At 39.9% G+C, this 25623-nt stretch overlaps 2 protein-coding genes across 2 annotated transcripts in view; one reads left to right on the forward strand and one right to left on the reverse strand.

Annotated features, from left to right (window-relative positions):
• Positions 1-440: 440 nt before the first annotated feature.
• Positions 441-25623, reverse strand: part of TRAPPC3L (trafficking protein particle complex subunit 3L) — a 36233-nt gene continuing 11050 nt past the window's right edge. Inside the window, exons 4-5 of the mRNA XM_057739396.1 lie at positions 2630-2815; positions 441-560 (exon numbers count right to left, since the gene is read on the reverse strand). Coding sequence (XP_057595379.1) covers positions 441-560; positions 2630-2815 — 306 coding nt within the window. The remainder of the gene's footprint in view (positions 561-2629; positions 2816-25623) is intronic.
• On the forward strand, positions 5169-10594 carry CALHM5 (calcium homeostasis modulator family member 5). The gene is made up of 2 exons (XM_057739395.1): positions 5169-5745; positions 9384-10594. Exons 1-2 carry the CDS (start codon positions 5206-5208, stop codon positions 9789-9791), a joined length of 948 nt encoding a protein of 315 aa, XP_057595378.1. The 5' UTR covers positions 5169-5205; the 3' UTR covers positions 9792-10594.

Consider the following 25623-nt stretch of genomic DNA (forward strand, 5'->3'; position numbering starts at 1 on the left):
CTATAGAGAATGCAATATACAGTATCTAGAATCTGTCTTTATACAGCTAACTTGATATTGCATAATTTCATCCATTTTTCCAATGAGAAGGGATAAATACATCAACTGTGTAGGTGGTACATGTTTTTTCATTACCATAAGTAAATGAAAAAAACAGACTCTCTTAGGATGGACTATGTAATATGTAGAATTCATGCTTTCTATCTTACAAGGAGTTATTTGTATATGAAATCTTGTGGACGCGAGATTGAAAATGTGTGATTTACGAGCAAAGAAAAAAGCAGCTTTAAATCTTAATGCCCTGCATTTCAAATTTCTGGCTGATTTATAAGCCTTTTAAATCCCAGGCTATTAAGCAATTCAAAATTTATATGGCTATATATGTTTAGCTAATATTGACTCCTCCACCAGCCAGCCTGTGGCATTTTGCATGCTATTCTTCATTTTTTCCGTCTGTATTTTTTCTCATCCAGCTTTTTCAGAAATGTTATTCCTATTTCTGTCACACTGTCGCCTTTTAGTCTGTCTTGCAAGAATGTAACATCAGCAGCCAAATGAACCTAGGAAAGAAAAAAAAAACCAGGCCTGCATCACTCAGATTTGTTTTTTTTGTTTTTGTTTTTGTTTTTAAAAAAAGACCTCTAAATTTTTCTGTCTCTATTTTCAGTTTAATTTGGCGCACAACGAGCTGACTTGCTTTATGGAATGATAAAAAAAAGAGCTTGTTCTGTGAAGGGCCTGTTACTATGTGTTCTCCATTGAGTATCTGGCTGTGGTCAGCTCTGCGTGTGAGTCTGCAAAGAGAAGGGTGGTCCGGGACAGGCTCAACCTGGCTGATTCTGGGGCAAGCCTAGGATGTGCGCCCATTTTTGCTCACAGTACAGGTCTAAACTATGGATCCATCTCAGGCAGAACACAAATTCCCAACTCAAAGATAGCCTTGAGCCAGTGTGCCTTGCCAAGCAGAACTTCCAAGGATAAATGGCTTCTTAAACTTTTCTTCTCCAAAATTGACTTCCTATAAATCACTGTCATTAGCTCAATAACATAATCACTTGTCCTAACAACATTTAGCAATTACTTATGTCTTTGAGAGCTAAGAAAAACACACCAACTAAATAAATTATAAGTATAAAATTTAAAGTTGAATTTTTAGACATGAATATTTGATACCCAGGCCTTCTTTTCCACAATAAAGCATTTCTCATTTCCCAGACATTGAAGCAAACCCTTAGGGTTTACTTCTTTATTCATTAAAATATACTCACATAAGAACAGCCTGTTCCTGACCTACCCTTGATAGAGTACCTGTTCAGCTATTTTAAGTCATTAGGATAAATAAGATAAAAAAGCAAAAATACCTGGTAAAAGCAAATGATAAGTGAAAAAGCCTGGGTCTAGTAGGCAATTAAGTAATACTTACTGAGTTTTATCTGACTCGCTCTGTTCTCTCACTAAGAATTCCTTGGCTAACCAGCCTGCATTTGCTAAACCACAGACTTTGGCGTGCCAAATTACCTGCTCATACAGAGTGCAAAGACCATGCCTTTGTGATGCCCACCACTCAGTAGAAGGATATATACTGCACTTTGAAATATGGAAGCTAAACTCACTCTCACTTTTCCCCCATAAGATCTTTTTTATCTTTGTCATAATTTAACCGAAAATCAATTAAAATAACGGAAAGACTACATTGAAGTTATTTGAATCTGGGGGGCCATGTGAAGTCTGATACATGTTTATCATTCAGCACCTATAATCAACTGTTATCTGTGAAAGCTGGGACTTCTTTATCCTATTTTGGACTTGATTTTTTTTTTCAATCTACATGTGAATCACACCGAACTAATTCAACTTCCTTGTCCCTTGAACGAAACATTATTTTTAAGCCTTTGGATGTGTTTCTCCTTTTGCTGGAATATTACTTTCCCCTAACCCCAAGACCTTCCCCGAACTGCTTTTCATCTTTCAAATGTCCACTCAGTGTTTCCCTAGGAAAACTTCCCTGCCCCCTGCCTCCCCGCCCCCTCAACCTCACCCCACCCCAGGTCCTCCCATGGCCCCAAGTCATTTGACTTCGCTACTGGACAGAAGACTCTTAAAGGGCAGCAACTGAGTTTTGTTCATCTTTCTATGCTCCGTGCCTCTTAACAGAGGCTGACCACTTAGTTAAATCAGCGAATAATTCAGGTGTGGAAGCCAGCCTCTAAAGTGGCCCACAATGGTCCCACCTCCTGTCATTCAGGTAGTCCAACTCCAACCTTCCAGTAGACTTGACAGCACCTGTTGTGATCAGATCTACAAAGAGACCTGTGCCACAAAGAACTTCACGAAGCCTCTAGCCAATTGCAAGCCAGGCACTGAAGCCATGTGAGTGAGTTTGGAAGTGGATTCCCCAGCCTTAGTCAAGTCGTCAGAGACTAAAGCTCCGACAAACCACTTGATTGCAGGTGCATTAAGCTGTGAAAGGCTTTGAACCATAGCCACCTAGCAAAGCTGCTTCCAGATTTCTGATCCTCAGAAACTGTGTGAGATAATAAATATTTGTTGTTTTAAGCAGCTACATTTGGGGGCAGTTACACAGCACTAGATAGTGAATATACCTGGCAAAATAAAGTATGTACCTTACCATTTCCAGGGCCCCTCTGATAATTCCACAGAGTAAATTGCAGTAGCACAGAGAAGATCGCCCAGCGGGGAGCTCTTCCACAAATTCCACCAGAGGATTCTTGTCTAGAATCAGGGAAAACTCATTTCTGCTTGAATTGTTACAGGTCACTCGTGGTGTAATTCCCAAGTACATCTTGAAAGCAACCTATTAAACAGGAGAAAATTTACAAAACTTGGTCTAGGCCAGAGGACTGTTAGTAAGGCATCCAAATACCTTGTTCCAGGCACAATGGTTAAGCTCATGGAGTTTGTAGTCAGAAAGCCTGGGTTGTGCAAGTCTTAAACCCTTTTATTTTCATGGAATATCCTAAAGGACGAGTTTTCTGTGGGAACAATATGGTTTATGAAATGCAGAGTTAAGGCATTTTTTAAAATACATTTATTTATTTATTGACTGCGTTGGGTCTTTATTGCTGCACACGGGCTTTCTTTAGTTGCTGCAGGTGGGGGCTACTCTTCACTGTGGTGTGCGGGCTCCTCATTGTAGTGGCTTCTCTTGTTGTGGAGCACGGGCTCTAGGTGTGTGGGCTTCAATAGTTGCGGCACATGGGCTCATTAGTTGTGGCTCACAGGCTCTAGAGCACAGGCTCAATAGTTGTGGCACACAGGATTAGTTGCTCCGTGGCATGTGGAATCTTCCCAGAGCAGGGCTCGAACCCGTGTCCCCTGTATTGGCAGGTGGATTCTTTACCACTGCGCCACCTAGGAAGCCCAAGGCATTATTTTTGAAAAAATCTTTTTCAAAAATAAATATCCTTTAGGAGGGTAAGAAATTAAAATATAATTAACCATCAGCATACTAGCATAATATTTATCACATGAGCCTAGTAAAGGATAAGATCCTGAATTAGGAGGGACTCAGGACACATCTGCCACAACAGGAAGGTGACAGAGTGGAGGACAGGGGGTGCTGTGCGAAGATTAAACCCAAGGGTGTGTTTTGGGAAATGGAAGGAGTTATAACACCAAGGGTGACAAGTCTCTGAGAAGGAGCAAGGGTTAGTGGTGGGAAGCACATAAGTGAGTCATAAAGTAGCTTCTCAAAAAAAAAATCTGCTATTTTAAGGAGCTTGAAGAATTTTACAATGTAGAGACAGAAGAAATCTTGGAGAGTATTTATTTTATACCACCAGTTTCACAAATGAGTAAACTGGCATTCAGAGAAGTAAAATGACATGGCTAAGGTTACACTGTAGCTTAGTTCCTTGGCTTCTAGTCCAAGGGACTTCCTTGTCACAAAATATACAGGCCTAGAATCTGAAGTTTATTAATGGAAATTTGTCAGCTTCATTGTTGTCTTTCAAGTGCCTTAATTAATTTAATTTTAAAATTAAAAGCAATGGAGGACAGAAATGGAGACAATTTCCTTAAATATTTACAATTAGAAGTACTAAAAGCTTCACCACTCATTCATTCATTCAATAGTACTCACTGAGCACTGCCTGTCTAGCCCAGTGCCTGGCACACAATGGAGTTCACTAACTATTTGAAAAATGAATTATTGAGTAAGCATCCATTCTGTGTTTGACATCATGTTTACGCCCAGAATACAAAATTTAATGAGGTAGTTCCTGTTTTATAAGAGCTCACAGTTGAAAAGGAGCTACAGACATTAAACAAATAACTGCAACATTATGATAAGTCCTGCAAGTACAATGTTATATATTAGGTAGCAACCCTTGAAATATTCACAGAAGAAGCTTCTATCCTGCTTATGAATATTGAGTGAGAGTTTGCCAGGTGGACAAGGTCACACTGGTGTGTGTGTTGGGGGCGGGAGGGGATATTCCAGATAGAAGGAACATGTCAAGCACATGAAATACCATGATGAGGTTCAGGGGAAGTTGGCATCTATCAACTTGTGGGCTACAGGGTGCCCCAAAGGTGTGAGTAGGCTAGGGAGGAACTGGTTTTCTCTTTTAGAGAACAGAAAGAGAGGATGGATTTAGCATCCTCTTGGTGTTAGCACAGAGGATGGATTTAGGGTTGAGAATGGGGGTTCAAGTCACTAGTCAGTTAAAGAGGATGTAAAATGAATCTTCCAGATCTTAAGTCAAAGTAGTAAGCAAAAGTCTTAAGTAACAAGAGAAAAATTCCATCGTGAAACTCTAGGCTAGGAGATTTGATCTGGCCCCCGTTCAATTGGCTGAAACCCGTTTCTGCTAATGTTGATTCCTCTGGTTGGAAAATTCCTAGACTATTATCATCTCTAAGATTTGGAATTTCTTTCTGATTCTCGATCCAAGCCACATGGAAATAACATAAAAATGGAGGCTGTTCACTTTGAATCTCCCCTAATTCTCAGGGTTTGGGCTCTAGTTTCATGGCCTACTATCCACCAGTAGGAGTCACTATCTGAGCACTGTTGGGAAATATTCATTCCTGGGGAATGACATTGTTTCCTTATCTGGCTGAATTCAGTCTGAGAAGGAGGACTGTTGTTTCTAATGGAGAAAGAGCCCCACCCCCGGCCACTGCCACAGCTGCTCTGCCAATAAATAAGAGCCAAGCCTTTTCCCTTCGTGTATCTCCGACATGGATGCTTTTCAGGGGATTTTAAAATTCATCCTCAACCAGAAAACTGTTATTGGCTACAGCTTTTTGGCTCTGCTGACTGTGGGCGGTGAGCGTCTCTTTTCACTCGTGGCTTTTAAGTGTCCCTGCAGCACTCAGAATGTGGTCTACGGATTGGTTTTCCTTTTTGCTCCTGCCTGGGTGTTACTGATCCTGGGATTCTTTCTGAACAACAGGTCGTGGAGACTCTTCACAGGCTGCTGTGTGAATCCCAGGAAAATCTTCCCCAGAGGTCACAGCTGCCGCTTCTTCTCTGTCCTCGGCCAGATCACTCTGAGCTCATTGGTGGCTCCTGTGATGTGGCTTTCTGTGGCTCTGCTCAATGGGACGTTCTATGAATGTGCTATGAGCGGGACCAAAAGTTCAAGCCTCCTGGAGCTGATCTGCAAGGGCAAGCCCAAAGAGTGCTGGGAAGAACTTCACAAAGTATCTTGTGGCAAAACCAGCATGACCCCCACAGAAAACGAAGAGCTGAAACTGTCCCTGCAAGCCCAGTCTCAGGTAAGAAAGGACAAATGTACCTTTTTTCGCTCCCGGAGTGAGCTCAAAGTATTCTCTCTGTACTCGATTCAGCCAGGGTTGCATCTGAATTCTCCTAGAACACTTTGAAACTAAATGGAAGTTGGAACAGGGTGCAGCTTTAAGACAATCTGAGGAAAAGTTTTGCAGAGGTTGGATGGCTAATAAAATTGCTGATGGGATTGTCTTTTCCATTTCCGAAAAGAAACTCTCCTCTGAGTTATGCATATGTACAGACTTAAGTACTTTAAAACAATTTCTCTTTGTAAATGAGTTGACTTTGTAAATAATGCATGACACTAACTTATAATAGAGTGTTAATGGCAGAGCTGTAATTAGAAATTACTGCCTTCTATTAATTATTTTCAAACTGGTTTCTCAGAGAAACACACACATCTATTAAAATACAGCTGAAAGAAATGACATAATACTTTTAAAGTTGCACACAATATAATTAGTCTAGAGATTCCCTTGCGTGATTTCTGGCAACTGCTGTCTCTATGTATAAATACTGTCAAGATGGAGAAGATAGAGGACTGGGAGGGGGAGGAATGGGGGGGACTCAAGGGAGGGTGGGGGGGAGTCGAGGGAGGGAGGGAATACAGGGATATGTGTATAAAAACAGATGACTGAACTAGGTGTACCCCCCAAAAAATAATAAATAAAAAAAAAGAAAGAAAAGATGGAGAAGAATTTCCTGTATAAAGTGGGTGTTGGCAGTCTTTAAATAGCCTTCAGTGAAACGGGACCATATTCTCCAGGGAGGTTTCATTCTATGCTCTGTGCTCTACAGCTAAAAAGTTTCTTACATTACTTTAGAAGCTCAAGATTTGGGGCATTGTTTTATTTAATAGAAGGAAATTGTAGCTTTACTTAATTGACGCAAGGAAGTAGCTTGTCATCCTTCCTGGTACGTGAGCACAGATCCAGATGTGAGCCTGGCCCTGGCCTCAGGAAAAGACTGAATTCCTACTTGTGAGGAATAGGAATGACATTCCCCAAATCAAAACAAACAATAAGAGTAGATAAACAGATCCACAGTTTGTCAGGAATGCTATTTGTTTAAGAATAAATGCGCTGAAAATAGTGTAATTTTACTTCTTTTCATTATAGACTTGCCTTTTCAACAACACATCAAGGCAAAATCTTTTTCTAAAATCATACTTTCCAAAACTGGCAATATAGTCATACTCTCCTCATAAACTGATAAGCCTAAAAATGCTCCCCAAACAAAATCTTCTGTTTCATGCATAAAGCGCATCTTAGATAAAAACATGCCAGGCTCCTAAACATCTTCCTTCTTTTGTTGAAGGAAGGTATTAATTACAAGTCTTAATGATACAATGAGTGATTTATGATTTGTGTCCTCGGGCACCAGGCTCCATTCAGGTAGCAGCAGATGCAAAAACACTTATCACTGTGTGGACTTTTCTTCCCTAAACACAGGCATAAGGAAATCGTGCACATCCTGCCATAGCTTAGCCTGGGCACACTGGCCTGTTTACTTTTCAGAGGAATGAGAAGGACCTGGGGCTGATTCCTAGGAGAAGATGCATAGGGATGTGGACAAAGGGAGCTGTACCATAGCAGGTGCTGACCACAGTGCTTCCAACAGGCAGGAGCAACAAACAGTCCAGACCAACAGCTGGGTGTGCGGGTCGGGGTGGAAAAAGTGCTGCGTTCATGGGTGGGGCAGAGAAACGAAATCCAGCTGGCTTTCTACTCTTCAGGAAGGTAGGGTAGAGTAGTGGCAAGAACTCCATCTTGGAGTTGGCTAGCCTTGGGCTTGAATACTGATTCTACCACTTACCAGTTTTGTGACCCAGAGCTACTTGTTTTACCCCCTCAGAGCCCCAGTCTTCTCACAGTTTCCTCCTACCTCGGAGGGGCGCTGGAAGGTATAGAGATGATGGACGTAAATGGGTATAAAGCTGCTGGCACACAGTCAGTGTTCTAAACTGACGAGACGAACGCCAGGGTTTGAGGGAGAAGACGCGTGCAGAATGGTATACTATTGAGGGCTGGGGTGGGAGCGTCTTCCAGGTCTAGTTAGGTCCTGGGTAGCATGAACTAGGGAAGAACAGAGGGCTCCGTACTCAGTGCTGAGCACTCAGGTGAGAGCTCGTCGATGCTAAGGTCATGCAGTGGGGGCAGGGGGCGTCTGAAGCGGATCACACAGTTGATAACTCAGCAGAATTGCTTCCGATACTGAGGCGCGATGGCCTACTGGCCTACGGGAGGACCGGCTGTGTGGAAAAGGAAAGATAGAGGTTAAAGAAAAGAGGATCTGAGGTAGCCAGCCACACGTGAGTAAAGTAAATGTGAGGATTTTCACACAACGGGAGCTGTGCCGCATTTGTTCAATCATGTCAGAAACACATCCTGTGTTCAGTAATGCTTTTACATAGACGTGGATACGTTTGAAAAATAGCAGCACGTGATAATAGCTGACACTTACCGAGGCACGTGTATGTCTACATCATCTCATTTTAATCCCCCAAATTACCCTCTGAGGTGGGTAACCCCCATTTTACAATTGAGGAAACTGAGGCACAGAGAATACCCATAGAAAAGGGAAGGTCGAGATTTAAACCCAGCTACTGGCGACCTAGAGTTGGTATTCATGTGGGGTCTGAGATCCTGCACAATAACCTCCCTGGTCTGAGTCAGGGTTTGGGAGCCACTGGTGTAAAGCACTGGAGCTTATTTGTGGTTCTGTTATGGTCTGAATGGGTTCATTTGCAGATTGTTGTTTCTATGTTCAAATAGGCCCATCTGCTGAGAAACACTAAGGGCCATTTAACTAAAATGTCAAGAGAAACTTTGAAAGAGCTTTGTTAGCTGTCCACATATGAAATTAATTCCAATTGTAAAAAATGTAATTAGAACAACACAAAAGTTTCGAAAAGTTGAGCTCTTTCGACTTCTGTTTCTAAAATGCAGAAAAAATCCCCAGCTGAACCAGCTTTTTACTCAGAGAGGAATTTGTTTTTTCCAATTTCCAAAATTCAGAACCAGGGAATCCTGAAGGTTTGGAATGACTTTTTTTTTTTTCTCGGCTTTTATTCAGGCTTCCAATTCTTATAGCTTCAGCTTCCTTATTGTGTTACTTCTGTCTCACTTTATCATGGATAATGAGTGATGATACTTCTCTCAGAGAGGGTCTGCTGTTCTCTGCAAACAATGTAACGTGAGAAAAATCAGTCACTGGCCACGAACATGCGTGTATCAATGCCTGAAAACACTCCTCTAAGGAACTGGTCATTTGTTCAAATGAACACATTTACTCATGCACAGAACTCTTTCTTCTAATAGCTGGAGCTATTTGAGGGCTTGGTTTTTCCAGTTCTTGAATAATCTATATTTTTACTCGTTTTTGTTAGCCTGCCTTCTGGATCTTTCTTTGCATACTTACAATGCAATGGTGGGTAGGATGGAGAATAGAGGTTGGGTAAACCCTAACTTTATTTGACTGATAAAAACCTGTTGTTAATAATAAAGATGACGGATTTCAACCGAGGTTTGGTATTAAATTAGCCATACACTTCCCAATAACACTACCCCGGCTCCCTGAGAAGTGCCTTTGCTTTTGATGTCCTTAATATTTCTTCCTTTCTAAGATTCTAGGATGGTTCCTGATTTGTTCGGCATCTTTCTTCTCTCTGGTCACCACTTGTTATGCTCGCTGCCGATCTAAAGTTAGCTACCTTCAGCTGAATTTTTGGAAGATGTATGCACAAAAGGAGAAGGAGCAGTTGGAAAATACATTCCTGGACTATGCCAAAAAGCTGAGTGAGAGAAACCTAAAATGCTTCTTCGAAAACAAGAGGCCAGAGGTCTTCCCCATGCCCACCTTTGAGGCCTGGGAGGCTGCTTCAGAACTGCATTCCTTCCACCCAAACCGGCAGCACTACACTACCCTCCACAGGGTGGTGGAAGATGGTGTGCAGCCTCACCCTGAGGATGATGAGACGACAATGGTGCTTGTGGATTCTGCCCCAAACTTGCAGCTCCCCCACCATCGCTGACTCTTGGTGTCCAGGCATCTTCCTACTGAGTCAACAGCTACACAAATATCTCTGCGTTTTCTCACATTTGGTGTTTCTTTATAAGACAGTAACACAAAGGGAAGCAGCTTTGACGCTCCCAACTGCAGACGGTGGCGTGTGCTCAAACCGCTGCTGAGTGACTGGCCAAGGATGGTGACAAAGGTGCTCTTGCATTGGTTGGGGGTTGGGCTCAGGGGCTTCAAGTTACAATTGACAGTAGGTCTGCCACTCTATGTAATTATGGTCATGGCATCCGGGGGTAGCAGTGGTGACTTGTGAGTGAGCGTGGTACTCTTAACAAACTTCTGTATAGTGGGATCTGCGGTGTAGTCGGTAGAAATCTTCATTCAGTAAATCTGTCCTACTGCCTTTCAAGGATGTATGAAATTCTATCACTTGAAATTCATTTCTTTGGAATCTGAAGACACCAGTTCTCAAAATAACACATTGAAAGAACACGATGCCTAAAATTCAGAGCTTTTCGCATGTTTCCACTATGCACTGAAAGTAGACCCCTACAGTCAGGAGTGTATTATGACTTTTGTGGATTCTAGGCGCTTTTGCCTCATGGACCCATTTCCATATTAAAAAATACACACGTACACACACACACACAAGTGCACACACACATATATTTAGGACTGTATTAATATAAATACATATTAATATTACATGTTAAAACTTTTCTTCAACCTTAAAGTTCATTTATTTCCTTGTGACTGTATAAGAAACTTAAAACACTTTTGTGGGCCCCTACAGAATGCAAATTTTCCATTCTGTTGTGTAATATATCACATTAGTTTAAATATATAGATAAATTAATTCCCTCTAAAGCTCAAGTGGAATTGATATTTAAAGAAGAGGCACAATATTTTATGCTATGGCTCACATTTTACACCACAGAGAGTCCTTGCCTCCTAGTTGGAGAATCCTGGGGATGAACTCCTTTTTACCATGGAACATTATCCTAAATTGGGGAAAGGATCCTATAGATATAAGACCTGAAACATATCCTTGGGAACTTGGAGGTGCAGAGTCAGGCTGTGTGTGTGTGTGTGTGTGTGGGTGTGTGTGCGCGTGTGTGTGTAGGTGGAAGAGTGGGAGTTGGGGGCTGTGAGGTTGCAATATTTAAAATATCGTTTGGGTTTTAAACATGGTATGTGATAAATGTTTACCAACTGGCTCTCAGGAAAAAAAACCCCTGTTTTGAAGTGTTTGCCAATTTCTATGATGTAATTTCAAGTTACCAAGGTGATGTCACTGAAAGCAGAGTTGGGAAGAGATGCTAACCATGGGCTCTGTGAGTAGGAAATTTCTAAGAAGGTTTTATAGCTAGCATTTATTTTGCATTTACTTTGATTTTAGCCAAATCATCTCCTGTGCAACTTTGGTGCATCTGAGTTTCACTGTAATAAAACCTAACCAGGGTAAATTAAACATGGCTCAATGGCTCCATTTAACAGATGGAGTCTTTTTCTCTTCTCCTTGAATCTGACCTTAAAGAGTCAATAGAATGTAGCAGAAGTAAAGCCAGATTGCAGAATTGTTGCAGCTTATGTCTTGGTCTCTGGCAATGCTCAGCCTGGTAAAAGCCAACCACCATGTAAGAAGTCCAGTCACCCTGAGAGCCTCAAGCTCTGAAGAAGGCCAAGGTAGCCAAGTGGAGAGAGAGATAGAGAGAGAGGCGAAAGAGAGAGAGAGAGAGATCAGACCTGGTCAGCTCCAACTCTTTGAGTCTTATAGGTTATGTATAGTAGCAGGCATCTCAGTGAAGAAGTCATTTTTGGAAATTTCAGTCTCAGCAGACAAGACATGGAGAAGAACCAGGGAACCCAACTTATAGCCAGAGAAAAGATCCCAGAGCTATAGTCTAAGTGAAATCATTCCAGCCATCCAGACTTTTGACCCACACCACCTGAGGCTGCAGACAATAAAAAGGGGTCCCCACTATGTCCTGCCCAAATCCCTGATCCAGAAAATCATGAGCCTACATGCTTGTTGTTTTAAGCCATCAGATTTGGGGGCACTATGAAGTAAGACAGCCTGAACACTAATATGTGAAAATCAGAATTTATTAAAAGAGAGAACTTAGAGGCAAATTGAATTTATACATAAATTTATGCAAATATTCTCCCTATGCATAGGTGTTTCCTTAATGATTTTTTTCCTCTTGATTTCAGTAAGCAGTATATCCTTTATGGAATGATTTGATAGCTGCTGAATAGGTACCTTTCCAAACTAGCTCTACCAAAGCCTGAAATTCGTTTTTAATGATTTTTAGTTAAATTTGGTTTGAGAGGAACACACTGCTGTGAATTAATTCAATTTAAAAATAAACAAATTGCTGAGAGGAGAAACATATTATTATCATTAATATCTAGAAAAAATGGCAGTGGAAGGTACAGGATAGCTTGTCCTTGAATAAGCTAAAAACAGATTGGTCTTCTAGTCCTGGTCCTCAAAGTGTTACCTTCAAACCACAGCATCAGTATAACAAAGGAGCTTGTTAGAAATGCAGAATCAGACCCCATCTTAGACCTGTTGAATCAAGGCTGCGTTAAAGGAGATCTTAGGTGATTCCTATACAACTTAAATTTTAAAAGCGCTGAAGCGGTAGTCCTCAAACTTTAACACGTGCCAAAATCATCTGGAAGACTTGTTAAAATGTAGATTGCTGAGTCTACGTGTCTGATTTGGTAGGTTTGGGGTGAGAATTTGCATTTCTAACAAGTTCTCAGGTGATGCTGCTGCCCGTCTAGGGATCACATCTTGAGAACAACTGCTCCAAAGTGCAAAGCAGGCCACACTGAGAAAGGCAGGCTACAAGAAATTCAGAATCTTGGGCCCCACCCCAGATCTACTGAATTAGACTTTATGCTGTTATCAACCTGTCTGAGAACATGGGGTAACTTGCCATGTATTTTCTCTTTATTCAAGGCTACCTTTCATCCCTTAGGGATATTTTAAAGTTTTCCGCACATAAGTTTGTAGGTATTCTTCTTTGCTGCTACTCTAACGGTTTCTTTTTTCTGTGATATTTTCTGAGTGATAGATATTTGAGTACATGACAAAGCTATTACTTTATGCATATCAATTTTATATCTCCATACCTTTCTGATTTTTAAAGTATTTTATTTTTTCTAGAGCTTTTCAGAATTAGAAAATAACTATTTTGCAAGCCTTAATGACATAATGGATCTGGACAACAAATAATGAATTCTGAACTACTGGGTGAAGGTGGGGAGGGTGAGGAGCATGCAACTTGAAGCCACTCATCTGTCTTAGCATCCCTAAAAGTGGGGCAACCACATGTTATATGTAGGCAAGGCGAGTGCCAGGGGCTTTGTGCTTATACCTATTGGAGTAGGGTCAAGAGCATTAGGTTACTTTAATCCCTTTTGGAGGTTGGAAGATTCTTATTACAAACATAAAATGTCATGTTTGAGTCTGGAAGAAAACTGCTTTTAGGCTGCTTCAAATATTACTTTCAAAGTTCAGTCATTTGTTAAAATTGAATTATGCAGAAAGAATACTTGCCTAGCTGTTAAGGGAGATCATATTATAAATTTTCCTATTCCACTGAGAAGGAAAGGCAGAATTAAAATTTATTAACAAACTATTATATGCTGGATACTTTACATAAGATTTACATTTAAAATTTCACAAGCATACTGGGAAGGATTGTCGTTTCCATTTTTATAAATAACACTAAATTTCAAAAAGGTTAAGTTTAAGCCACAGATAAGAGAGCTTAAATTTGAACCTGAAGTAGTCTGACTCCTAACTTCCATCACATAAATGCTACCTCCCATTGGTGTATTCTCAAGTGTTCATTTAATCTTTTAAAGAAAATTTCCTCACTTGTAACTTTAAGGTGTTGAATTCGTACATCAGAGTTTCTTTCAATTCTGTCATCCTAAATCTTAAGGCCAGTAGCACATGAATTCCCAGTCAATTGGCTTCCTGATGTACTCCTGGGAATTGATGTCTATCTCCAAGTTTCTTGGCCTCTGCCTGAACCCCTGACCTCTTTCCCTTTCTGCATAGCTTTTCCACCTTGGGTTTCTAGATATTTGAGACAGTTATGCTCGAACTATGCTTCTAGTTCATTATATTGATGAGGTCAGCTTCCTATTTTGTTTCCTTAGGTAAAAATGACAATGATAAAGAAGTAATTTTCAGCAATGGAAAGTTCATAAAAGATTTAGAATAGTCCCCAAACTTTAATTTTTATATCTTTTAGAGCACATCTTTCTGTGTGAACAGCTATCTTTTCACAGTTTCAAATTTCCTGACCCTACAGCCACACCAATGCCAGAGAAAAATTTTTAAACCTTTTAAATTCTAATGAAAACTGAGATTAAATTGGGGGAAATGAATTAATTCACCTAATCACATTCTCTAGATCATTTCACGGAATAGGATAAAGTAAGAAAAGTTATGAACTCAGGTGATATTGAATAATTTTGCTTTAGAAAATACCTCAAAATATGTGCATCCTTTGGCAGAATATATGACCTATAAAATGATTACCAGTTGCATTGTAACAACATTTTTTTCTTAGATTTTAATATAAAAGGATGTGCTTCTGCAATAATAATTATTGCTGATGGTATCAACAGATCAAGATGATTTCTCCCAGGGCTTTTGTAGGTATTTGTGCTGTGAGAGGAAACATGAGGGAGAGTGATTAATGTTTCTAAAAGGCTTGTTTCCTTAAAAAATTGGCTAACTATGAGTGAGTTTCACTGACCCTATATACGAATTAAAGCAGTTAAAGAAATATGTAGTTACAAATACACAGTTACAAACCAGTGTTTGCTCAATTTCCATCTTCTTTGGAGGGAAGGTTCTAGAAGACACAGCTTCTCTCCTTACCTCCTCCCCAAGATATGAGCTAGTTATCCCAACCACTGTTGGGCTTTGTTTCAATCCAGACTATCCTTGGTTACATCTCTCTAATGTTTTCTACTTTTTTTCCAATGACATTTTTATTTTATTTGAAACACTTAAAAGAGATAAAATGAGGGGTAACTCTGGAAGAAATGGACTGAGGGACTGCAGGAGTAGCAGCTCTCCCATGCCAGCTTGCCTCTACAGCGACCATCCTGGAGCACCAAGGAACACAGTTTGAAACCCCTGCTCTAAAGCAGTGGATGCCCTTTAAGATCACTTGGGGAGTGTTAAAAAAAAGTTCGGATGCCTGGGCCTTATTCTGAGAGACTATGATTTAATTGGTCAAAATGAGGGCCTGGGCATCAGGATTTGGGGGGAAAACTCCAAGTGATTCTATGGAGGAGTCGGTATTGATAACCATTACCCTGGAGCATCACTGAGAGGTCAGGCCAAGATCTTCCAAGTCTGGACAAAATCTTCCTTCTGACACAAACTAAAAGTCACACCAAGCAGGGCTGACCCAGAGCGTGGCTGGCCTTCCCCATGTGTCTCTAAATCTTTAGACTCAGATAGAGCTTGCTTGAGCTTTTGGAGTTTTGTTTCCCAGAGCATTTCCTCAGCTGTTTTCATTTCCCAGCAAGGAATTTCATTGTAAATAGTGACATTAATTAAATGTGCCCAATGCGATTGCTATTTTCAATCCACACAGATAGGTTTATTTCATAAGTCAGGTTCTCATGAGTTTCTTCCAAATAAGTGAAGCCATAGGAATAAAATCAAGAATCTCTAACGGAAACCTAGGCCAGCATAGATTTTCATGTGCTGAGGTATCTGGAAGATTGAAAATTTCCTCCTGGAATATTTTGGTAATAGTGCTAAGCATACAAGATGCCTAGAGGAAGCCAGTTTGCCCATAAAACTTGATCATGAACAGAAGTGGAAGGTGGACATTCACAAGTAAGGGGAAATAACTTGCAGAATTTACTGAGAATGGAGCCTTAAGAGATACTTTTCTGCAACTACAAGAAAAATAACAGAATTAGAAATGAAAAAGGAGAAGTAACAACAGACACTGCAGAAATACAAAAGATCATGAGAGACTACTACAAGCAATTATATGCCAATAAATTGGATAACCTGGAAGAAATGAATACATTCTTAGAAAAGTACAATCTTCCAAAACTGAACCAGGAAGAAATAGAACATATGAACAGACCAATCACAAGTACGGAAGTTGAAACTGTGATTAAAAATCTCCCAACAAACAAAAGCCCAGGACCAGATGGCTTCACAGCCGAATTCTATCAAACATTTAGAGAAGAGTTAACACCTATCCTTCTCAAACTCTTCCAAAATATAGCAGGAGGAACACTCCCAAACTCATTCTACGAGGCCACCATCACCCTGATACCAAAACCAGGCAAAGATGTCACAAAAAAAGAAAACTACAGGCCAATATCACTGATGAATATAGATGCAAAAATCCTCAACAAAATACTAGCTAACAGAATTCAACAGCACATTAGAAAGATCATACACCATGATTAAGTGGGGTTTATCCCTGGGACGCAAGGATTCTTCAATATACACAAATCAATCAATATGATACACCATATTAACAAATTGAAAGATAAAAACCATATGATCATCTCAATAGATGCAGAAAAAGCTTTTGACAAAATTCAACCTCCATTTATGATAAAAACTCTCCAGAAAATGGGCATAGAAGGAAATTACCTCAACATAATAAAAGCCACAGATGAGAAACCAAAAGCCAACATCATTCTAAATGGTGAAAAACTGAAAGCATTCCCTCTAAGGTCAGGAACAAGACAGGGGTGTCCACTCTCACCGATATTATTCAACATAGTTTTGGAAGTGTTAGCCACAGCAATCAGGGAAGAAAATGAAATAAAAGGAATCCAGATTGGAAAAGAAGAAGTAAAATTGTCACTCTTTGCAGATGACATGATATTATACATAGAAAACTCTAAAGACTCTACCAGGAAACTGCTAGCACTAATTGATGAATTTAGTAAAGTAGCAGGATACAAAATTGATGCACAGAAATCTCTTGCATTCCTATACACTAACAACGAAAAAGCAGAAAGAGAAATTAAGGAAACTCTCCCATTCACCATTGCAACAAAAAGAATAAAATACCTAGGAATAAATCTGCCTAAGCAGGCAAAAGACCTGTATGCAGAAAACTATAAGACACTGATGAAAGAAATCAAAGACGATACAAACAGATGGAGGGACATACCATGTTCTTGGATTGGAAGAATCAATATTGTGAAAATGACTATCTTACCCAAAGCAATTTACAGATTCAACGCAATCCCTATCAAATTACCAACAGCATTTTTCACAGAATTAGAACAAGAAATCTTATGATTTGTATGGAAATGGAAAAGACCCCGAATAGACAAAGCAATCTTGAGAAGGGAAGATGGAGTTGGTGGAATTAGGCTTCCTCTACTTCAAACTATACTATAAGGCCACAGTGATCAAGACAGTATGGTACTGGCACAAAAATAGAAGGGAAGATCAATGGAACAGAATAGAGAACTCAGAGATAAACCCAAGCACATATAGGCACCTTATCTTTGACAAAGGAGGCACGAATATACAATGGAAAAAAGACAGCCTCTTCAATAAGTGGTGCTGGGAAAATTGGACAGCTACATGGAAAAGAATGAAATTAGAACACTTCCTAACACCATACACAAAAATAAACTCCAAATGGATTAAAGACCCAAATGTAAGGCCAGACACTATAAAACTCCTAGAGGAAAACATAGGCAGAACACTATGACATAAATCAAAGCAAGATCCTTTGTGACCCACCTCCTAGAATCATGGAAATAAGATCAAGAATAAGCAAATGGGACCTCATGAAACTTAAAGCTTTTGCACAGAGAAAGAATCCATAAACAAGACAAGAAGACAGCCCTCAGAATGGGAGAAAATACTTGCCAATGAAGCAATGGACAAAGGATTAATCTCCAAAATATACAAGCAGCTCATGCAGCTTAATACCCAAAAAGCAAATAACCCAATCCACAAATGGGCAGAAGACCTAAACAGACATTTATCCAAAGAAGACATACAGATGGCCAACAAACACATGAAAAGATGCTCAACATCACTAATCATTAGAGAAATGCAAGTCAAAGCCACAATGAGGTATCACCTCACACCGATCAGAATGGCCATCATCAAAAATTCTAGAAACAATAAATGTTGGAGAGGGTGTGGAAAAAAGGGAACTCTCCTGCACTGTTGGTGGGATTGTAAGCTGGTACAGCCACTATGGAAAACAGTTTGGAGGTTCCTTAAAAAACTAAAAATAGAACTACCATATGACCCATTTAATCCCACTACTGGGCATATACCCAGAGAAAACCATGATCCAAAAAGAAACAAGTAGCATAATTTGCATTGCAGCACTATTTACAATAGCCAGGACATGGAAACAACCTAGATGCCCATCAACAGATGAATGGATAAAGAAGATGTGGCACATATATACAATAGAATATTACTCAGCCATAAAAAGGAATGAAATTGAACTATATGTCATGAGGTAGATAGACCTAGAGTCTGTCATACAGAGTGAAGTAAGCCGGAAAGAGAAAAACAAATACTGAATGCTAACACATATATATGGAATCTGAAGAAATGGTACTGATGAAACCAGTGACAGGCAAGAGTGGAGATACAGAAGTAGAGAATGGACTTGAGGACACGGAGCTGGGGTGAGGGGCAAAGGGGAAGTTGGGATGAGGTGAGAGAGTAGCATAGACATATTTACACTACCAGCTGTAAAATAGATAGCTAGTGGGAAGTTGCTGTATAACCAAAGGAGATCAACTTCATGGGAGATGCCTTGGAGGGCCAGGACGGGGAGGGTGGGGGGGAGTCGCGGGAGAGAGGAGATATGGGGATATGTGTGTAGATGCAGCTGATTCACTTTGGTGTACCTCAGAGACGGGTACAAGAGTGTAAAGCAAATATATTCCAATAAAGAGTTAAAAAAAAAAAAAGAAAAAGAATGTTACACAAATGTAGTCACAATAAAACTTTAAGGGTAATTCTGCAGATGCCTTGCCTTCCTGTTGGGAATCCGCCACGAGTAATCGGTGCAGTCTTCTGGGTTAGACCCAAACAGCCTGCAGAATCCACAGACCTTGTGGTTATGCACAAAAGCTTGTCCACAGAAGAAAACTTCCTATGCTTTTCTTCTTTCTCCCCTCGCAGAGGCACAAAGGGGGAAGAGAGCAGGTGCGTGTAATAAGGCAGTTCTCGCTTACCCGGAGGGGAAAATTAAGCCTAAATGGTTGTGTTTGTTTAAACAAGTTTCTTCTTTTGAATAATTCCTCTGCCATATTTGTTGGACCAAATGGTAAGAATTTTCAAAAATATTTTTGTGTCCCTTTTGTTGTTAATATTCGTCATTCTTAAATATTGAGAATTTTATGACTATAAAGGGTTTTTCTTTCCTTTTAACTTTTTTCCACTCCCATCTTCCTTGCTCAGAAGTGTTACTAAGAAAGAAAACGGCCTGGCATTCAGCTAACTGTGAGGCCATCCCTCTTCGGAATGCTGTGTGGTACTGTGCTGTGACTCCTGTGGAATTCAGTCCCTGTTTACCACGGGCTCCCACTTATCTTAATATCCTATGCTGGAAAAAGTGGAAAAAAGTAAAGCAATTCAGTAGACCTCTACCACTAAATTGTGAGTTCACCTTTGAAAAATGGTACTTAATAGCAAAGAAAGATGTTCTGTTTAGGCTTAATCTGATTAGCTCCCATCGCTGGGTGGAGGGATGAAGGAAGCAGTAATCCCAGGAAGGTGTTGGGAATGCAGCACATACGGTGCCTTAACCCTGGGACCCACCCCTGCCTGTGCGGCGCTAAGAAGTGCCCTCCGACCTGGTCTCCAGTTGCCACCCTGCTGGCTGTGAACCTGACCCTCTGTGTCTGCCCAGACTCTTCTGATGAGTGACCGAGTCTGTCACGTGGCTTCTTCCCCGGCTTCAGCTCCTTGTGTGAGTCACAGTTGAGGAATGCCTGGGTCCTAAATGCAAAGTAGACTCTGAGGACTCTACTATTCCGGGACCTCAGTTTCCCACCTCATTCTTTTGGGTGGAGGTGGGGGCCCATACCATCATGGCTAAATTCTCAATCATCTATTTACAAATTATTCTAGTATAAAACAGTGGCAAGATACCTACATATTTGAGGACGGGGGAGTCTTTGTAACAGAGTCACAGTTGTTGGCTGTCAGCAACATCATGGAGGTGAAGTTCGTGGTGGCCACCCTGCACCCTCTCCCCCTTCCCACCCTGCCGAGCCGGCACTCCTGGCAGGTTATCTTGGGTACACCTTCGAGTTGCCTGATGTAGATAGATTTGAGCTGAGTGGAAGTTGGCCTCCATTAGTATGTGTGTGTGTGTGTGGGGGGGGGGGCAGGGGGCACATGTCCCAGAAGAAGGAAGGCTGAGCCAGGGCATATTATCATCTGTGGATGCTGACCACGAGGCGGGGCAATGACGTGCTCCCAGCCCTGACGCGGTAAAAGCAGCACGAACGCGGTACATTTGGAGAGGATCATCACGGCAAAATACAGTCCTCCACATCAGTGAAAGATTTCAACAAAGGGCAAGCGTTGCCTAGTAATAAAAATGTTCCAAGTCTCCCTCTATTTTATGCCATTCAGTCTGCATCTCTTCGTTTATCGCTTTAAGTAAGTTGTGTGTAAAAGGAACGGGTGTGTCTATGTGTGCCTGTGTGTTGGGTGTCGGGTGGTGTGGGAATAGAGGCAACTTTAAAATTGAGATTTAAATTTTCATCCTGGTTAAAGAAAGAAAAAAACGTTCAAAGCACATAAAATGTTTTTGAAATATGGTGATTTTCAGCGGAAGCACTTCTTTTAAAAATGTGCATTGTTTAGAAAAAGAAGGAAGCCAAATATAATTTAAGAAAAAGAAAGGAGAGAACGTAAAATACAGACGCATAAGGAACAAAACTGTTTGCTTTGTTTTGTTTTTAAGAGAAAAAAAAATACCCTAAGATATGCTGATGTCTCTAACTCGAATGGCCTGGTTCAAGTTCACTCCACCTGGGCAGTTTTTCTATTCACATAAAAAATCAGGTCATCTCTGGTAACATTCTCTGAAAAAAACACAGAATGCCAAGAGAAAGGACTGCAAGGGATTTAGAAAAAGAGAAACAAAAGCAAAAGCCCCATAGGATTAGAGGACCAGAACTTTCACGATTGGTTCCTTTATAAGAAATTCAAAAGAAAAACCTAATACTAGCTACTGTAGTACAGCATCATTTTTCTTAGGAGAACTTGTGTCTTCCAGCAAAGCATCCCTGAGTTTACTGTTCTAAGAAATGTCTGCCCCACTCTTGATAATGGTCTGAAATACTTACTTTCAACTAACAATGTGGTTTCACTTGACTGCTTCCTAGGGGAAGTCCCCCCCAACCCCACCCCAAAGGTGTGCTTACTTGACTATTATCTGCAAAATGCATAACAATGACAATTCTCTGCTTCAATACCTTATAGTTAGCCTGCTAAATGGAGCCTGCTACACTATCCTATAGAGGAATTCTAGCTTCTGGAACAAAGGAAAACAAACACCAGCATCCGTAAGGTGAATAAAGTGAGCAGAGCATTCATAGGTAAAGTAAGACTCATAAATTATGGCTACTAATTTCCTAGACAGGAAGAACAAGGTCTTTGCCAATTGCTTTCCCCCATTTTGGGAAATCTCAGGATGTTTTTCATAACCAATTGCCCTTCCTGAGGGGTTCCCTATGATGGCCATGCTTTGTGTCTCATTATCCTGTTGTTTTGGCCACAGATGATGGACAAGGATGGGCATTTGAGAACCCAGATGGTCAGTCCTTAGTTTGGCTCTAGGTCTGGAAGTGGCTTAGCACGAAAACTCTACCCAGCAGAGGGCTAAAGATTGGCTGCACAGGCTACCGACTCTCTTTTTTGGGACCTTAAATATGAGACACACAGAGAGAGTCACAGTTTGGATGATTGGACAGAAGACAAAAGATGCCTGAGGCTAAGAGAGTAAGCAGAAACCAAGAGGCAGCAAAAACTGTGAGGCAGCAGAATCACCAAGATGGAGAGAAGATGAAGAAGAATAGAAGGATATTAGTAGGTAGCTGCAAGAGCCTGATAACCAGAGAGTAGTTGAGTCACCAAAACGGCAGAAGACTGAAGCAGGGAACCATCAATGCCTGCTACTGAGATGACAAGGTAGATTGAATTTCCATTTTTCCATGAGGCCTAGCTCTTGTGTCCCAGAATATCCTGACAATAAACCCCTATGACCTGACATCCCAAAAACCAGCAACATAAAGAAGCCTACCTAACACAATTTGTGTCCATGATGAGTTTTAGGATACATTTCAAATATTTTCCACAATAAATAGGAATGATTTATTTAAACGATCAATTTTGTCTCTAGCATCTCCTGATAATAAAACTTACCATAAGTGTGTTTGGAAACCATGAGATGTGTTTTTGTGTAACCAAGGAGATGTTTTTTAGATCTTAGACCAGAGAAAGGTACAATTGTATTTTCTATTTGCCCTTATAATAAACTGGAAGAGATATGAGCCCATTAAGTGAAGTGAAATGTAATCTCTAGTGATTTGATTACCTCTTTAATGTTTGCATTTTCCTTATGACAAGTGACATCAGTGTAGCAAGAATGAGTCTTCTCCTGAAACTTTCTACACACATATAAATTATGGAAAAAATAAACATTTCAATAAAATTATCAAGATGAGTTTACTGTCTATTATTTAATGACAGTCATTTTCCTGTCCAGGATCCTATTGTAATTCAAATCTTGTTATTGCTGATTTGTTACTGTGAGCAACCAGACACTTTTGGAGCATTGGATTCTCACCGTAGTAAATATTGCTTGAAATAAAGAGGCTTTTGCAGGTAGTGAGAGTTAGGGTAACAGGGGAATCTTTAATTTGGAGAAGAGTGTGGCCTACTGCCCTCTTCTGGGCAGAATAGGAGGAGCAACAGCGCGTAGATGTGTAAAAAAAAAATCTTCAAATATTTTCTAAATCCACTTCAACAATATTTAGTGAATGTCTACAATGTGCTGGTTTGCCATGGCGCGGTGGGCCAAACCCCAAGAATGTCTGAAATTAGCCCTCCTTTGAAAAGCTTACAGACCTGATAGGAAAATGAAATTTCCCAGAAATGAATATAACTCTGCTGGATACTCTAAGATAGTATCAAGTCAAATTTTGTCTATTAATATAACTTGAGAAAACTTCATATTATTTTTGTTCTTTGTAAAACACCTTTGCTTTATTTGGATGGAGAATAGAAATATATACAAAAGGAGCTGGCCAGCAGCAAGTTCTTGGAAGATCAACAGCCTCAAAATACAGTAAAACTGTGTTTCACAGATTGATTAAAACATTTAAATGCAGACTTATGCTGCTCTATTTTCATAATAAAGATGTTCTCAGTAAAGTTGATCATGAGTTCCCCTACCTTTCCAAGGTTCCAACTTGTACTGTTCAAAGGAAAAGATCTCATTTTTGTTTTCCAGAATTTCTAAGAATCACAATATATGGAGTTCCAATTTTTCAACCTAAGAATCAGAATTTCAAGTTGTATAAGCCTGTTTCGATTGTTTATATATGTTATATCATATTTTTCTCTCTTTAAAAATTTCACCTTACTGTGACAATACCAATGATGTGATGTTTATACTGAAAAATCATAAATTCCCTCTATACCCCTCAGAGCAACCCTCATAATGACATTGACCTGACAGCAAAAAGCTTTCCCAGCTTTGATGAACTGAGTTTGTACCAGGCCAAGTGTTTGTACCATGCCAAGTGTTTGTACACACTGTCAGTAACTAAAAGGCATGGATGCTCTGAGGGAGGCTTTGGACGCTACAATCAACACACTGGGCTATTTACGATTATAATTCTGTGTCCAGAGTTTAGCTATGGGAAGCAAGACCTGGAAATCAGGAGAACCACAGCGGGAAGAGGTCTCACCTGACAGACCCGGAAACCGAGGTTTGGACAGGCTGAATGACTTGCTCAGGGTCGCATCGCGGGAATGTGGCTGAGCGGGATGTGGACTCGTTCAACCTCCGTTACACTGGACTTGGTTCAGCTACCACTCTGAATCCGATGAGGATCAGAGCTCCTCATGTTTAAATTACTCTTAAAGACAACATTATAATATTTCTTGCAAGCTATCCTTTATGATTATCTTGATTTAAATGATCAAGTTTATCTCTGATTGGCTTCTCCTAGTAATAAAACTTTTATCATAAATGTGTCTGCAAACCATGAAATATATTTTTGTGTAACTAAGGAGCTTTCTTTTAGACTTTAGACCAGAGAGAAGTATAATTTTATTTTCAACTTGCCCTTATAATAAACACAGGAATTTATGCCTGTTAAGTTAAACTCTCTAATAGTTCATTACTACAACTGTAATCAGCTATGGTAACTCTACTGCAAATCCCACATTTTCATTTTTCTCAGAACAATGGTCATAATAGGAGAAAATCTTCAAAGGTATAGTTTATATTTTATTTTCTTATTGAAGTGTAGTTGATTTACTGTGTATTAGTTTCTGATGTACAGCAAAGTGATTCAGTTGTGTATATATATATATATACACACATATATATTCTATTCAAAGGTATATTTTAAACAAAAAAGTTAATTTTTGGAAAAAGCACTGGAATAAAGTCAGAAGAATGAAATTCTAAGCTGGCTTTCTTTTCTTGAAAACCATAAATTTTTAAAATTGAAGTGTAGCTGACTTACAATATTATATTTGTTTCAGGTGTATAACATAGTGATTTGATAGTTTTATAGATTACACACCATACGAAGTTATTAAAAACACTCTCGTTATTCCTTGTGCTGTACATTACATCCCTGTGACATTGATTTTATAGCTGGTAGTTTGTGCCTCTTCATCCCCTTCAACTATTTTACCCCTCCTCCCATCCCTGCTCTGGCAACCACCAGTTTGTTCTCTGTATCTGTGAGTCTGTTTCTGTTTTATTTGTTCATTTGTTCTGCTTTGTAGATTCCACACATAAGTAAAGTCATACAGTATTTGTCTTTCTCTGTCTGACTTACCTCACTTAGCATAATACCCTCTAGGTCCATCCATGTTGTTGCAAATGGCAAGATTTTATTCTTTCTTTTATGGCAGAGTAGTATTCCTATATACATATGTGTGTGTGTGTGTGTGTGTGTGTGTGTTTATTCCACATCTTTTTTATCCATTCATCTATTGAGGGGCACTTAGGTTACTTCCATATCTTGCCTATTGTAAACAATGCTGCAATGAACATAGGGGTGCATATATCTCTTCTAATTAGTGTTTTCGTTTTTTTGAGTAAATACCCAGGAGTGGAATTGCTGGATCCTATGATAGTTCTATTTTTAATTTTCTTTTAGAAATCTCCATACAGTTTCCCATAGTGGCTGTACCAATTTACATTCCTACCAAACTGGCTTTTCTTACTATGCGTTCATGGTGACATCATCTAAGTCTTAATTACATCATCAATAAAATGAGGCTAATGACAGATGCCGTTTTTATTTCACAAGGCTCTTGTAATGAAAAAATAGATAATAGGTGGGAATTACTTTGAGCTTTTCTGAAGAAAGGCTCTCTATTACTCACATTTTAAAACATATGCTGCTGCATATCATACGTTATAATGCTGGTGACAATTTTTTTTATAAATTATGTCTTATTTAAAATTTGTAGTTGTATTTTGAGGCTGCAATGAACCAGAAAAAGTACACTTGTATATGGTAAAATCACATTTAAAATGGGATACATTTTAATACTGCAAGAAGTTGAC

Source organism: Hippopotamus amphibius, chromosome 6 (genome assembly GCF_030028045.1).
Source record: "Hippopotamus amphibius kiboko isolate mHipAmp2 chromosome 6, mHipAmp2.hap2, whole genome shotgun sequence".
NCBI classification, from domain to species: Eukaryota; Metazoa; Chordata; class Mammalia; order Artiodactyla; family Hippopotamidae; genus Hippopotamus; species Hippopotamus amphibius.

Coding starts and splice junctions, on each gene's coding strand:
- CALHM5 (XM_057739395.1), top strand. CDS start 5,206: ATGGATGCTTTTCAGGGGATTTTAAAATTCATCCTCAACCAGAAAACT. Junction 5,746..9,383: donor CCCTGCAAGCCCAGTCTCAG/GTAAGAAAGGAC, acceptor TTCCTTTCTAAG/ATTCTAGGATGGTTCCTGAT.